This window comes from Tyto alba, unplaced genomic scaffold (assembly GCF_018691265.1).
Source record: "Tyto alba isolate M040663 unplaced genomic scaffold, T.alba_DEE_v4.0 Super-Scaffold_23, whole genome shotgun sequence".
NCBI lineage: Eukaryota > Metazoa > Chordata > Aves > Strigiformes > Tytonidae > Tyto > Tyto alba.
This window is the reverse complement of record NW_024881297.1, coordinates 9,793,455-9,810,603: the sequence shown is the minus strand read 5'-3', so window position 1 is coordinate 9,810,603 and position 17,149 is coordinate 9,793,455. Positions and strand designations below refer to the sequence as shown.

Sequence of the window (17,149 nt, the reverse complement as noted above, 5' to 3'; positions counted from 1 at the left end):
CCAGTGCTCATAGACATCCCTGTGCCCAGCTTAATTTACTCATTCAGGAAAGCAGCAGTAGCCTGTGAATGTCTACCTTTGCTGCTGACATCTGAAAGGTAAGCACTGAGATCCTTGTATCATTTGAGGGTGGGAGGACAGATATTTGTAAGAAGATTGTAGTGATTAATTATATTGTTATTACTTCCTCCAGAGTTCTCAATGTTACTGTTCCTGCTCCAGTGTCCCACAGACAATGTTCCACCAACTTATCTTTTTGTAAGGCTGTGCCTTAAGAACAGTCACGAGTCTATATTAGACAAACACCATCAGATATGTTAATCAGTCATCTTTAAGCTCCTCTCAAATACAGAATTTCTTGACACTAAGACTAAAATGTTGGTATCTGAAGTACTGGCTTTAAGGCACTGGCTATATTTGAGTGTGTGTGTACATATATATTCATGCATATGTCTGTATATAGATGTGTACGTATATATACATGTACATACGTACACATCTATATACACACATCTATACAAATACCTGTATTACTTGCAATGGCCTTGATGGCTGCTTTTAGAAGTACACTTTCAGGTATCTGTTTTTATTATGCTTTTGAATAATATGGAAATATATTATATCTAATTGTGTTATAACCCATTTGAAGGTAGTGGCTCTTACAAGTACAAATTCCTTGTTTCCCATGGACTGCTTTTGTCACTGATGTCAGTTATCTGAAACTTGGGGATGCATACATTTAAGGTCTACATCATTTCATGCATGATAGATGTTAACTATTGAATACAAACCAGAAAGCACTCAAATATTGTAATAATGAGCTCTGGAAGTGTAAGAACCTATACAAACTAACACTAGCCATTACGTTTATCAGGACACTCAGACTGTGTTTATTCTGCAAGATACAACAATGTAAACCTGAAGTTCATATTTAACTTTAGCAGAATTTACACTAATATAATAAAACTATCACAGACTATGATAATCATCTTATTCTCTGATATTCAGAAAAATGCACACATTTATAATGACTGATATTACTTCTAAAAACACTTTCAAAGCACTGGAATAAATTTTTTTTTTCCTTTTTTTTTTTTTTGTTTATTTGTTTGTTTTTTAAAATTAACTTTTCTTAACTGAGATTCTGTCAAAGCCTGTGCTTACTTGGATGACAAGTAATGCTGGATTTAACGTGAGTCAAAAAAATAAAATATGACATTGCTTTTTCAACATGTATAAAATCACATCAGCATGTTTAATAACTATTTGAGAAAAAGACTAGTAGCCAAAGTAATAAAACAATTTATTATCAGCCCCCTGAGGAAAGAGAAACTATGAGGTGAGTACAGCTAATTGAACAGGATTATAACCTGAACACTCCTGCAATAATCAATGAGTAGCACCTCCTTTGATTTGTAAACAGAGACCTTATTTTACAGAGTTTTTTAAAGAGGAGGTTAAAATCTCATTCTGCAAGGAAGTGCCACTAAAATCTTGTTTGCTTCAAGCAGAATGTTCTATTTGTGTCTGTAGCAAGCTACTCAATTATTATTGCTTTCTTTCCCTTATGTACTGACAGCCATTCATCGCCTGCATCCAAATATCATGACAGAAGTCTACACTGCCAACACCTCAAATATTTAGCTTTGAAGATTAATGAACATCAGACTATATCCAGCCTTTAGGACAGGGACCAGGCTGAAAGTCAAAGAACTTTAAATTTGATTACACAAATATTACCTAGCAAATTTATTGATTTGCTTCCAAGGCAAACAACAATCTTTACAAGTACATGTTTAACTTTATACTCCCAAGCAATCAGTCCTAAGCATATGTAGACAGCTTCCATTTGCAAGTGAAAAATACACTATGGGGTGAGAGAACTGAAAAGAACTGGTACAAGGTATTTACATCTAAAAGGACACACACATGAATGTCTGTAAGACTAACTTCTCATTCTTGTAAATTGTCTTATCTTCCTGGTTGTACTATTAATCACTGCAGTTAATACAGACATGATGATTTGAATCAGATGAAAAGATCATTTAAATGTTAGTCATTATTCATATACCTACACGCACATCCCTATATTTATATAGATACACATACATTTTCCTCTATGTATACATTAAAGCACACATACATGTCTACACATGTGTATCTATTCCTGTATATATGTATATATTCCCATAGGAAGTGAGCATCTGACACATTCAGTTCACAAACAAATTAGATTACAGTATAATAAATAAATGAACAAAAACCCACCATTTAATTTACAAGCTATATCTTTCTCTTCTAATATCAAAAACAGCATCTTTAGATTTTTACTTATACCACCACTAATACTTATGCAATTTTATACAACCACAACTCAACATCTGCTCTTACACGACTTCTGCATTCAGAACTTGTGATTTACTTTTTCACCTGCTGAAAATAAAAGGTGCATGGAATACATCTGCTGTGTTCTTCTCAGTGGTCCCTCAAAGCAAATCCTACACTTAGGCTCTCAGCTGCTTAATTTTTCCACCTCTCTCCAAGGAAAGAAAATATTTGCAGAAGACAGACCCTACATATTCAGTGAAGCTTTACCCTGGGCAGTGAAAACGCACCTTGCTTTATCGCTCCTTAGCAATGTTAATAAGAAGCCTCTCTTCTGGAAGTTTCTAATATTTTACAGCAGGAAAATTAAATTTCCCCTCCTCTGAGCATCTCAAAGTGTATTTCATAACTTATGTGCTTTTGTAATGGGCTTAAAGATATTTAATGATTCAACAACTTTTGCTTAACACATCATAAAAGTAGGAAATGTTGAATTTTTTTTAAGCTGTGGTTGGATAACACTAATGAGTCACACTCAGTATAAGCCTTTGAAGCTACAAATAAGATAGGGATGTTTGCTTTCATACATCTTCTTTTAATTCTATTTCTTAGTAACTGAAGGACCAAGTGAAAAGGTTGCAAGAAGTCCAGCAACTTCAATCATTTTAGTCTATAAAGTATCAGACAGATAACCTAATTAAGCATTTTTCACTCAAAACAAAAATTACTTGGTTGTGACTGGCTGGGTTTTAAGCAAGTACTATCTTATCTACTGGGCAACTGGATTTAGCTTAAATGAAATTCCTAGAACAACACTAGAATAAATAGTCAAACAGATTATTCCCAAGCATTTAGAGAAAACATGAAAATATAGCCAATGCCAACACATTAAGAGCAAGTGTCATCAAACCAATCTTCTATTTCAGTTAGAAAAGTTAGTAAATTCTTTCTCACTGTCATATAACTTCCTTGTAAAGCATTAGGGAAGCAGAGTCCACCTGCAACTATAGTAAGGTGAGTGCAAATTGGTTGCCAGATTCTACATAGACATCCGTTATCAGTAGTTCACTGTCAGTATGGAAAAAGGTACTCAGTGAGATTCCACAGGTGCTTGTCGTAGGTCCAGTTTACCACTTAGTATTTTCATTAAGGATCTGAATTACAGGATAGAAAAATGCTTTTAAAATGTTCGAATGATACCAGACTAGGAAGAAGAGAAAGCATGTTGAAGGACAACTTCAGGATTCAAAACAATCTTGACAATTTCTAGAAACCACCTACAAAACACAGGATGCTATTCGGTACAAAAAGAAAGCAACTCCATTTAGGCAGAACTAACTGGTGATCCCAGAATGAGAAGTAGAATAGCTAGTTAACAGTTCTTCACAAAAGAATTTAATGATTACTGAAGGTCAGGAGCTGACAACGAGTATGTAATTTAAGCTGAAACAAGGAATGTAGATGTCACCTGAAAACACAAATAAAAATATAGATTGTAAGAAAAGTAATTCTTCCATTTTACTGATCACTGGTATGAACTCTAATTTTAAAACTGAATCCAGCTCTGGGTGTTGCTGGCAAGAAAGATATGGCAACAGTTCAGACAAAAACAATGTGAACGATCAGCAGTCTAGAAAAATATGAGGAAATATTTAAAAAGGTGTGATGTTTCTGCTTTAAGAGAAGATGGGGGAAAAAATACGACAATAAGCTTTAAATTGAAAAAAAAAAAAAAAAAAAAAAAGAGCCTGCAGGTTTGGTTTTATGTTTTATGTCCAGGTTTTTGCTGGGAAATTAGGCTATCTTTCAAAACACACCCATTCTGTCAGACATTTACTGGAATTACACTATTTCCACAAAATATTTCAATTTCTGTGCATCTTCTTTTTTCTGAGAAAAGCCATTCTATTTGAGAAACCAGCCACAAGCTGAGCTCAAAGTTGGAATTGTTTCAACCCACAAAGTCAGGCTTAAAAAGAAAAATGTAATGACTATACAAATCACATATATTTGAAGCAACTGTTAGGCATCTGGTGCACTTAGGAATTGTAACTGGAAGATAGGTTTTATTCGGTTACTTGAGGCTCACTTATTGCTTGTTGTGTCACAATGTGAAATGATTTTATACAAACATAGGAAAACACCTTTTTTTACACCCAGACTGATATACATACACACAAACCCCTCTGCCATGAAAGGAAATTTATGTTCTTAAATATAGAAACAAAGTTCATATTAAGTATTTTTTACAGTGAGAACAATCATTCACTGGAACAGCCTCCCCAGGGATGAGGTAGAGTCCCCATCGCTGGAGGTTTTCAAGACATGACTGGACAGAGTGCTAAAATAATCTCCGCTAGGCTCCCTTCCCCATGGAAGGGTGGACCAGATGATCTTTCAATGTCCCTTCCAGCCTGGGCTGTTCTGTGATTCCAGTTATTTCTATTAGTATCTTTTCTAATTTCAGACGCTCACGGTTTGAGGATAGATACATGAATGGTGAAATAGAGCTTGTGGTAAGGTATAAATCTGAAGCAAACACCCATGTGGCAGTCATGTACAAACAAACAGGGCGTTATTTTCAGACAAGAGAAACAGGAGGTAGTTTTTAAAAAGAGCATGAAAGTATAGGCTGTTTTATCCAAGTGTAAATTGGTGTCAGGATTAAACTGAATTAGGTGTTCATACACAAAGTGGGTTGATTTAAGAGACGTAACTACAGATGCCATCCTACTCAAACACCTGTGGCCTAAGGCACCATTACTAGTCTCTTGCCAAAAACAAGCAAAAGGATATAAGGTCAAACCCAAAGAATCTTTGTGTTAAACAAATGCTTTCTTTAAACTTGTGTTTTGTTTTTCATCTGATGGAGTACTTTCAACTGTTGACGAAATGTCAGAGGAAACATGTCTGTGAGTAATTATAGCCTTCTTTGTCTTCCTATTTCCTGCTCCAAAAATCAGAATTGCAACAGTTTTAAAACTTCTTTTAAATTATGGTTGAAAATCAATTTTACGTTGAAATACTGTGACCGGTAGTGAAACACAAATTGCCAAATACGACTGTCTCAGGGCTGATACAACATAGCTTTATGATCTCAGTGACTTACCTTGTTCCTCATTGATGAGGCCCATATTTGCATGTGCTTGTGCCTCTCTCTTTCCACCATCAATTTTTATTAGTTGAGCAGTGTTAAAGCATTGCTCATAGAAGTAATTACTTAACCATTTGTCCTCAGGGTCATTGAAACAGTAGTAGGCCAAGTTAAGCTGGCTATCATACACCTCCTCATAGTGCCCTTTAAAAACAAAAATTACAATCAAAATGTCAGATTATCATCAGCTTTCAGAAATCTTACATATTATATCAATAACCATATAAATAGCTCTTCATTTTCATTTTATTTCTAACACTCAAATAGCACCAAGTTCTCCTACATGGTCACTCAAGGAAATATGATAAGGGGAAAATAACTTTACAAATTAGGCAAAATGAAAAACTTATTTTAGAAAAAAACACAGTAAATTGCTCTCAATTCTGTGTTCAAAACCAAAATTCAGCTCAATAAAACATGCAAAACCTGGATAAGACATTGGCTAGTCAAAAAAGAGAAGCTAGAGTGAGAAAAAAAAAAAAAAAAAGCAGAGTCACTGCTGGAGAAGTATTTGTCTGAGCCACTGAGAGCTTTCAGAACAGATCTAAGGTAGCAACTGTGGTGATGGAGATAGAGAAACAGACAGCACACTTTGCAAACACAATCCATTAATTTGTACCACTTTAACTGTTCAAAGTAAGACTAAAAAGAAAGGCTTTGAGTTTTCATGTATATTGCCATTTTCAGTACCTAATCAGTCTTAGAAATTAAAGACAAATCAAAATTTTACACCTTGCCCTGAAAAAGACAGTTCACCAAGGTATTACATTCAGAACAAATGTGGAAAGCAGGGGAGACTCAAAGTCACAGAACTCCTTTATGATCTAAAGGAAATAAACACTCAGGTCCCACTCTATCTTCTCAGATAGCTAAATGAACACACACTATCCCTAAAATTTATAAAAGCACTGCAAGTCCCAAATCTAAGTAGCACTACAAAATTATCAACAAATATAATATTAATAATTTAAAATTGCAGAATGAGAGCTTCTATAGAATTAGAATTATTTCTCTCAGAAAAGCACCTTCTAAGAAAGATCCACAAAAAATCCTATGTGGATAATTTAAAAACTGTATTAATTTGGAGTAGAGATCTAAAACTTACCTGACAACTCTTATCATACTGCTTCTCTCTAAGGGGGATTTGAAATATATATTCCTTACATGATGCTGAAGAATCTATGAGATAATAAAGTACAGCATGTTTCACAACTAAATTTTTCTCTGGCTAAACTAAATTAAGTTTCTTTCCAAACTCTGCTCGTGTCAGATGTGAATGGGAATAAACAGCTAAAATTTCATTGCAGTTTTGCTTGGCTACTTACTGTGTTTGTGGCTGTTAAATGGAAGTCAGAGAACCAGTTCTTAAAAGAATTTTCATGTAGTTGGGTAAAGAAGGAGTTAAGAACCACAAGTGTTGCAGCAGGTGAGAGACTGTTTGGTTAAGCTAGATGTGTGAACAGATCTGTTCTGCCTTCAGGAGTTCTGCAATTTGTAAGCTTTGCTCAACAAAGAGAGAAAAGGGGGAAAAGAAAGAAAAAACCTATTACTCCTGGGTATGGAGCACCACAAACAGATCAAGTGGGGAAAAAAAATTCTTTCAAATACAGGCAAGATCTCATGCAAAGTCCAGATCTTTTCTAAGTGTTTTTAAACTATGGTACTATATCAAAATACTCTGATCAAAAGGTGCAATTAAAAATTCTCTTCTTTTGTTATCTTCAGGAAAAATTGGGCAAAATCTAACTTTCAAAAAGGACTAATTTCTCAACTAAGTTCTACTACCTATGTAAGTCACTTGCATTGTTTGGAACAAAGAACAGCAATTACTCCAAAAGTACTTTGAATGTATCACTAAACCATACAAGAGAGTGTTTCCTCAGCCTCATATCTAGTATGTTTTGTCTCAAAATTGAAAATGACAAATTATGTGTGGACTAACAGGAAGTAAATCTCTAATGCTGTCTGTCATCACAACTAAGTTCTTTGACTTCAGAACATCTTGGTAGAGCTCTTCAGTGTATTGCACAACAAAGTAAAAACTATTCTGTTTTCTGAAAGAATCCTGTTACCACCTAATCATGTCTGAAGTTTTCAAGAGGTTTATCTAGTGTTTGTTTCTCCTCCATTTTTATCTATCTTGCACATTTTGGAGAACATTGGCTGAATTTTCCCTGCTTAAAATTTTCTGAAATTTTCCCTGCTTAAAATTTTCTGAAATCAAGCTGAAATGTCTTTTCCCCATTCTTAAACAATCTCTGGTTTAGTCTTTTGATTTACAAATTCATTCCTCTTATTTAATGTTAAACAATACTTGTTGATTTTGCTTTTTTATTTATTATTTTTCTTTCCTATTTATTTTCTCAGAGTTTTTCCTCCATGGAGCGGTACCTCATATTTATATCTTTTTAATAATTCTCATTAGAATATAGACAATTATAATTTTTGAACCACTTTCTGTTACATACATTTCCATTTCTAGTAAATACGGTAACACTCCTTTTGAGAAATTAACATGTTTCACAATCTTTTTAGAATCACCAAAATAGAAATACCCCAGAAATTACATCTCGAGTACCAAACCTTAGATACAAATTGAGACGATATCAAAGCATCAGCTTAAGTTTAGAAACTTGGCTTTGAGGAATAATTATCAATATATAGACTTAATGTATTCCTAATCAGAACATACTCTATGGCTGTAAGTTTTCATGCCTTTTGTTCCCCCTCAAAGCTGAAAAGTATCTCTTAGGTAACTCTTCTTCAGAATATCCAAGAGTGTACATCATATGAAATTTATTTATACATTACAAATTAAGACTATTTTGGTACCATAGCCTCAAGAAAATCTCTGCAAATGATACTGAAATGGAAGTAATAGAACTGTTCTGGGCTTAATATATCTATCTGTCTGTGTGCACATATATGTGCATATATATGTTTATGTAAGCACATTTATGTATATGTATACATAAAACAGTCAAGGCATAGCTGGGATTCATCCAAAATAACCAATTTAGATACAGATATGGGTTACCTAGGATCCCTTTACTCTCAATGAAGAAAAGCAGATACTTCTTAGCTGTGATTTATCCCATCCCAACTTAAACATGTATGTTGGCAAAAGGGAACACTTTTACAGATTATCTCAAAAGGCTGAGGTTCCCATGATGATTACAAGTACATAAACAAATAACCACATGAACAGAGAAATACAAAACCTAATTATAACCACCAACATAAAGATAACAATACACATTATATATAGATTACAGCAAAGTGAAAATGAATTTAAAAGATACCAGAGGATACATACAAACGGTTAGAATAATACAGTAAGGGAAAAGATAATTGGATTGTCATTGGGGTAGGACACTAGATAGAGATTTGTTACCTTTGAAATCTTTGCTACAAAGTATCAAGGCACTAATGCTACATTAAAATTACGCAGATAACTTCAGGTAGTGCCCTACAAATCTCAAGAGATGGAACTGACCTGAGGCGGACTATTGCTACTGCCACAGCTTTGATTGAATGAACTTTAATATGACCCTCTGATGACTATCCTGCCAGTGAATAACAATGAGAAGTGCACAAAGACAACCATTTCTCTGTAATTGTCTTGGACAGTGGCTGACCAGATATACTGGTCATAAAATAAACCCCAAAAGATAGACTTTTAAAAGCTGTATTGTCTTCTGGATTCAAATCTGGATTTACAAATCAAGAAATTAACAGGTTATTCTGGTAAAGCTAGCATGTCAGACTTAATAAGAGTGAACTTTTACCTCCCCAGGAGAAGAAAAATATCAGAATAGGTAAATACTCTTTTCTAGAAAATCTCCCATAGGTAATTCAGTTGTTAAGGCTTTGACCGCTCTGATTTTGTACAGCGAGCTCTCTACAACTGATAACAGAACAGATGTAGACAAATCATCTTTATGTATCTGTTGATACAAAAAAAAAAAAAAATTCTCTGCACCACTTGTCAGAAAGGGAACGATGGCACTGGAATGTGACACCAAATGAACAGAAAGAGAAGTTTGAATCACAGAAGCAATTGTAAAACTTCCTGCAAGACAAAATCCTGTTTTTAAGTAAGAAACGATTAAGAAAGCACATAGATAAAGTATCAAAGGCTGACTGCATTCATCTTTCAAAAATTACATTAATTTAATAAAACACTGGAACTTAAATTCAGGTCTTCCAGAACATTTAAGTCGCAGGACTGTGGGAACACTGTAAAGATGAAATTCTACCCAAAATGGCAGCTACACAGAACAAACAGAACTTGATGAAGCAGATGGTGAAGCCTGATAGTTCATAGTTTTGGACTTTAATGAAGATATGAAGGAGGATTAAGAACACATTTTATGAGCAATTATCCAACAGAACATTTTTTCAGTGCCAAATTACCAAATTAAAGGCAGTAATATTGCACAGAAATTACACAGAAAACAAATTAAAAGTCATGCTATGTTGCAGTATGTTTTATATATTTTAATATTTTTATGTTTTTGCCATGGGATATAAATTTCAGAAGATGGACTTCTTTTGTTTGATCTGAACTTTTTAAAGTATTTTATTTTCGTTGTTATTTGCAATGGAAAACTACTTTCAAATTGGATGTCTATGCACAAAAGGAAATTATCTCTATCAAACCTTGCAGAGATCTTTTTGTTAAACAGAGATTTTTTTAAAAATCCCTTTGACTTGAGCTTAAACATTAAGCACAAAATATTAAACACATATAGTATTTCCTGCTCTGCATCAGGATCTCCTCAGGTGCATCTCAACTGTCAGGTAGGGTCTCCCCTTGTTACCTTAAGCCATTGTCCCTGATTGGCCCACTGAACAATATCTTTGCTCTTGGTCTTCTTGTAAACTGGCAAGCAAAGGTGCACATGGAACAGAGGATCATTCAAATCCATGGTCTTCATGTTCATTGTGTTCAACTAGAAAACTACTACGTAGTGCAATGCACAGGGATAGCAGGGTGGAGTGTGATTTAAGTACAACTGATGCCACACGCGTATGATCTCCTTCGTGACTGGATGTAGTCATGTAGTGAAAGGAGAAGTAGTACATAAATGGTCTTTAAAGAACAGATGAAAACAACATCATTAAGAGATCCTGGCTTGGTACTTTCCTTGAAGAAGAAAAGAAAGAGACTGTTGCTCTTGTTAATGGAAAACAGAACTTATACTGATTTTCAAAATACAGGTAGCGAAGACATTTTTCAACATCCATTTATGTCTCAGTATTTTCCACTTGGAAATCCACCAGTCAGTCATTTGTTCCTGACAGATGAAGGCCATGTGGAAACTTTTCAACAGCTGGTAACACTCACCATCTAGTTCAGTTAGTTGTTTTTAGCCAGTATAACCTGATTATAACTGACCATTCACTCTTGAAGAGATATAAAGGAGTGGCCAAAGATCAATTAAGTCACTAGGAGTAATTTTTGATGTCAGAATGAGACACCGTTAATACTGGAAGTTTCATTTTTCTCTTGCCAGAGAGATCAATACCAGTGACTTAGTAGCAAGACAGCTGATGCTATAAAGAATTCACACACAGAAAGATCCAGGATGGAGGCTGTTGAGCCAAAAAGAAGCATGAAGAGTAATAGAATATAGTGCTGCAATCAGTTTATTTCCACCTGGATCCATACACATCAAAAAAAAAAAAAAAAGAAAAATCATTCCCATTTGCTTGTTGAGGACAATCGTGCTTCTACACCTACAGGTAGTGGACCACCCAAACATTCCTTTTTCCAGAAATGTTATCCATAAGCTAAACTCCCACATACATGAAGAAAGGTTGCTGTGGGTTAGCGTGCCGACACCCCAAGCTTCGGGCAGCGCCTCTGTTTCCTAGATATCAGGAGGCAGAGTGTACACAGAGCACACACCTCCCAACACTGCTAGGTACATAAGGGGAATACATTAAATGAAAGTACAATATATACAAAGATGCTAAGGAAACAGTCAGGATATAGTTTTGCTAAGTAAGGATAAAGCTATCTAATGATTAGGATATAAAGCAGATAACTGCTAATCTGGGACACTAAAGGAAGACTCCAAGACATTGCAATGGAAACACACTACTGAAATTTTCTAAGAAATGCTGCTTCTGTTGAAGTCAATGGTAGTTCTACAATTTGCTATATTTTGAAAAGGCTTGGCTTCTTTTCTGGGCAGAATCACTTCACTTTTTGTAAGATAACTACAAAAATAATAAACTCTTCTATTGGTCTCTAACAACAGTTGAATTTTTTCCTGTGGTAAAATATTAAGTAGAGAATGACAAACCTGCCTAGAAAATAAAAGCATTCCTTTCCTCCTTACCCCAAAACCAAATAAAACGATGCCTCTTCCAAGCAAATATTAAAGGAGGGTTTTGTATGTTTATCTTTTTTCTTTTTTAATGCATAACCACTTCCCCCCTTTTTTTTTTTTCCCAAAATAGCATGGGTAATATGGTTATTGCAATGTTTCTAGCCCAGCCTAAGGCGTACGTGTGAAATCTTACAGAAAAGCTTTCCACTGTAAAATGCTAAACTGTTTTCAACCTTACGTATCTCCAAGAAAGATTTTCTACTGCAAACACATCAATTACTCATGCTTTGTTCATATACTTTATGAAAAGTCATCTTTTACAACAACAACAAATGATAACTCATACTGTCAGAAGTTTTCTCTACACTGAAATGAGGAAAAAAGAGCCAAGTTAGCACTCCCTTCTAATTCCGTGTGTCTGATATTCTCTTGAACAAGGGTCAGCAGCCTGTATCCTGTGCACAGACTGAGCATTTAGCAAACAGCACACCACAAAGGTTGCCTGGGGTCAGGAACCAGGAGCAGATGGAATCTGAGAAAGGCAACAGCTTCCAGGTCTTAACTCCTACTCTCCACCATCAGCTAATAAGCAGTGTCTTGCCCCTTCAAAGGCATGTCCATACGCGAGCGCAGGTTCCGTGCACTGGCTTTGGCACAGTGAACACGGTGATCTGCCACTATAGTGCTGACTGCTCAGTACACGTTGCAGCCACTGAACTGTGGCATTTTCCCTGGTTTTGCTTCCCTGCTCTGCCAACGTAGAGCCAATGGCTGAGACATCTCTTTTAATTGTTCTGGAGCCGTAACTTGCCGTGCATTCCCTTCACCTTGTACAAGATAAGTAAACCAGCTCACTCTAGCAAACGCTGATCATACCAGCTCTTCAAGGCCTCTGCTAGTCCTAGGTAAGGATTCAGTAAGAGTTCAAGCCTATATTTAATACGTAATTCAAACGTAATCTGAAGAGCAATCCTTTCCAAGCCCTTCTGAAATAATACTGGGACAGGTGACCCCTAATATGAGAAAAAGCAAATTTAGCATGCTATCACTTAGAGTCTGACCTGAGTCTAAAACACACGACTGATATTTTACAGTATAACCTTGTCAATCATACAGTATAATCTATGTCAATCATTCTTCTTGTAGGCTCCGTGCTAACTAAAAGTAGCTACGCAATACTTTGATAAAATGATTCAAAGTGACTTAGCCTAATGAGCATGCAGACCCAACAAGTAAATTAGCAATGCATTTTAAAACAATAAGACAGACTGTAGCAGCTAAGTAGTGATTTAAAGAATCAGTTACATTCATGTGGTAAAATCTGTGCTAATACCATCTTAAAGATTTTAATTTCACTTTTAAATATTTTTATCTGAGGAACTGCAACATTATCATTATAATGAATGGTTCTCCCAGGCATATGTTACTCTGGGTGCTGTTCAAAAATTCCAAAATATAATTAGAAGACTTCTTAATTGGATTTCCCTTGTTCCTACTTCTTCCCCGTGACCCAGCCAAACACCCAGAGATAGTGTCAAATTTTATCTGGGTCTTAGACAGACAAAAAAAGGTTTATTTAGTTGGTGTACCTCCATAAGGTATGGTCATCATTTGTTCACAGGGTCTCAGCAGCCAAAAGATATTTGGTTAGCAACCCTCAGTGTCAGACAAGGATGGACCGCAGCTTCAAACTCAGCCTCCTGCTAACTCACAGAACAGTACCGAGTAGGGGCTAGGGAGCTATGGCTCTTCAAAGAGATAGCAACAACAACCTGCCAGCACTGTATTATACTTCTCAAGAACAGTTATATCTTTACATGAAATTACTCTGACCAGTACAATCAGGCAGGCAAGCAGGCAACTGCGTAGGCGATTCCACAGCCTCAAAATAGATCTTTCTTTTTGAAAAAAATCATAACATTGTAATACATGTGCCAAGAAAGAACTGTACACATCAAATGCTGAGCTACGTAGATACACTGCTTTGGCATTTATCCTGCATTCTTCTATAAAAAACCCTACAACTATACATATTTAAACAGCTAAATTATCTCATTTTGGTTTTTTGGGGGTTTTTTTTTGGTTTTTTTGTTTTTTTTTTTTTTTTTTTTTTTAAGCTACTGAGACCAGAACTAGTAAAAAGAAAGGTTATTCCATGATAATGAAGAAAGATGAAGGAATATTTCAAAACAACTCAATTTTGAAGTCAGAAACATTTACATTATTTGCATCAAAAAAGACCAAATAGGAATGCAGTCAAGTATTATCAATATTTCTGCCAGTGTTTTGGGGATAATGTTGTAACTAGGGCAAAATAACTCTGTCAGCTATTTTTCTGAAAAGCTGCAAGGATTAACGCTAGCTCTTTATTTTTAAATAATTAGGAGGTATTCATATATAATGACAATGAGATTAAACTGGACAGAAAAAAAAATATTTTCTTTACACACAATAAAATATTTGTAATAGCCAATTTAAAAAAAAAAGACAAGTCCTGTATGAGTCGAAGTTCAATTAAAATGCTCCACGAAAAAATGAAAACAGAGAGAACATTCACTAGTGTATGTAAAGGCAAACGGTCTGTACAGCATGACACTGGTAAACAAAAAGTTGCTATTTTCAAACCCAGCAATAAAGTACATAATTGCATCTTGATACCAGCCTCCACATCATGATGGATGGCACTGATTCTGTTCAAGCAAACAATTTACATCCAGCATTATAGCATCCTATAACTACAAGCTATCAAAAAAACTAAAATATTCCACCAATAAATACAGGAAGTGAATGAATACCTAACTTTTTCTGTGCACTATGGTAACAACCATAAAACTCTAAATTTAGGGGTAGTAGTTGTAAGTTATATTCACAGTTAGCACAGCAACACTCCATGATACAGAAATATCAGGTGAGAAAAATTAAATAACAAATAAGAAAATTTTTTATTAACTTAGTAAGTGAAGTTTTGTTTTCCACTTAGCACCTCAAATTCAAAGGCAATCCCTTCATGAAGTTTAAATTCATCAAAAAAATTACAAGTCACAAAGATTATGTATTTATTTTTTTCATAATTTATACCTGCTATCTCTTCAACACAAGTGCTAGCTCCAGACGGCATACCTGAAACAGGTAAACTTCCAGCTAGTCAAATACTAGTGACAACAGCCACACTGTGAAGCTCTCACACTCTGCAGCCCTAAATATTACTTTCAGCCATTTAAGCTTGAACTGTGGCAGCTGAAGAGCAAATGTAGGTCAGCTGCTGTTGTGACTGCTACATCATGGTAAGTTCCAGCTGAGGTGAACTGCTGAACACTTCTTAAATGGTGTCAACTACAGTTGTCAGGAGATCATAAGCCAGAGCCCTGAGCGATTTGATTAGAATCAGAGAGTAACTGGATTAGCGGAACTACTGAATTAGTATTTGATGAGCTGTATAATTCATGTTATCTTCCCAGCACTCCTAGTTCTAACACCTGCAACATGAATTAGCATCCACCCCTTTGTGTGCCAGGTGACTCACAACTCAATACAAACAAGAGATTTGTGCAAAGGTTTGCATTGAAACTGGTGAAAAAAAAAATCAAAACTAACTATAACTTAATCTAGCAGTTCAGTAAAGATGTTTGCCAACTCTATTGGCACATTCTCATCATTTTCTAGTCTTTCATTTTAACAAACTTTAGCAGACAAGTTGGGAGACATTATCTCCTAGAGGCAAGATACAATCAGTCAGACCATTGGTGGTATCTTGTCTGTGAGAGGTGAAAGACTTACAGAGCCCAGCACAGCAAAGGACGAATGCTGGGTTCAGTGAGAAAAAGGGCACCTGCCTTTCATAGGGGCAGAAACTGCACAGTCAGCAGAGCCTGGACTCTCTGGGAGCATTTCTGCCAATGCTGTTACATATCAGTAACACTGAAAAATATCACGCACTGAAGGAAGGCCAGGTGCTCCCCTCAAGCAGCTGCAGGAAGCATGTCCATCAAGACAACCCATACCTACTACTTTTTGAACATCAAAGAGTTGGCAGTATGCTTCTGTCAGGGCAGTCTGAGCACAAAACTTCTCTCTCGTACTCCTGCAGGCTACAGGGGTGCCCGTTCAGGTTTCAGTCATAGTCCAGACAAATCTGAAGATTCCTTCCCATCATGGGCTGGCTAGACTTCCTGCCCAAAATTACAGTGAATTAAATAATAGACCACAACTTTTGGCTTTCGTAGTAAATAATAAAAAAAAAATGTTCATTTAGAATGTTTATTTTACAAGTGCTGAAACGTTTTTTTTGCTGTTCCTTTTTAAAAGGAAGTTGTCTGTTTCCAAATTTCAGTCAAAAAGCTTAGGTTCCAAACTTACAAGCTTCATGGTAGATTTTCATATTTGTAATGATCAAAACGCAACTTGAAACAAGGCAACTATAGTGAAATCAGCTCAGCCATGAAACAGAATTGCAGTTGGAGCTTTATCTGTCTCCACCCCTACAATTATTCCAAAGGAGAAAGATGGAGTAAGTGTGTTACTATTTATAGTAAAAGAAAATGATAAATACAAGTGCTTAGTAAATAGTAGGCAATAGAGAAAATACAGTAATTTGGAGTTATGTCTTCACTAATACCTGGTAATTCACAGGTGGCATGTTACATCTGTGTGCTGTATTTTATTTGACATGTTCACAATCCCTTTTAAGTCAGTCACAAATCCAAACACAGTTAGCAGACAGGGTATTTAATAAAATCAGATTTATAAAACTATTACTGTGTGAAACAGCATTTCACCTATTAAATTTTTCTAATACAAAACCAGTGACTCAAATCAATAGAGAAAGAAAAACAATAAATAAGGAAACTATGAGAAAATAATTGAGATGTTACCAAAGCTATAAATACATCAAACATTTCTGATGATATCATAATGCACTCGAGATGTTTTTCCCCTTTTTTTCTCTCAGCAAAACCTCTCCCGATATCTGCAGTTCCTAATCATTTATTCTATAAATACAGCTTAGTTGACTAAGGCTGAAATGTGCTAAGATGCAGTAACGTTTCAAATTCATACATGAAACAATTTGGAAGCTTCCCCCAGGCATTGGCGGCTGCAGCTCCCGCTGCTGAGCTACCCACAATCCCCCCATTTACCTGCTCGCTGGGCTGCCTCAGCCCTGGTCAGGAAGTGGTAAAGCTGATCCAGCTTATCAGGCTGCTCCTCCAGGGACTTCTGCTGCCATATGGCTGACCCAGGCCCTGCAGCCTCCCTCAAGGCATTCCACTTCTGTATCAGAGTGAAGAGCTCGGAGAAGGACTCGTGATAACCCCGTCGCAGCATGTCTATG

The 17,149-nt window shown here is 35.8% G+C and overlaps 1 protein-coding gene across 1 annotated transcript in view; it reads right to left on the bottom strand.

Annotated features, from left to right (window-relative positions):
* TTC29 (tetratricopeptide repeat domain 29) overlaps nt 1-17,149 on the bottom strand; it is a 138,372-nt gene that overhangs the window by 98,098 nt on the left and 23,125 nt on the right. Inside the window, exons 5-6 of the mRNA XM_042796872.1 lie at nt 16,956-17,144; nt 5,435-5,623 (exon numbers count right to left, since the gene is read on the bottom strand). Coding sequence (XP_042652806.1) covers nt 5,435-5,623; nt 16,956-17,144 — 378 coding nt within the window. The remainder of the gene's footprint in view (nt 1-5,434; nt 5,624-16,955; nt 17,145-17,149) is intronic.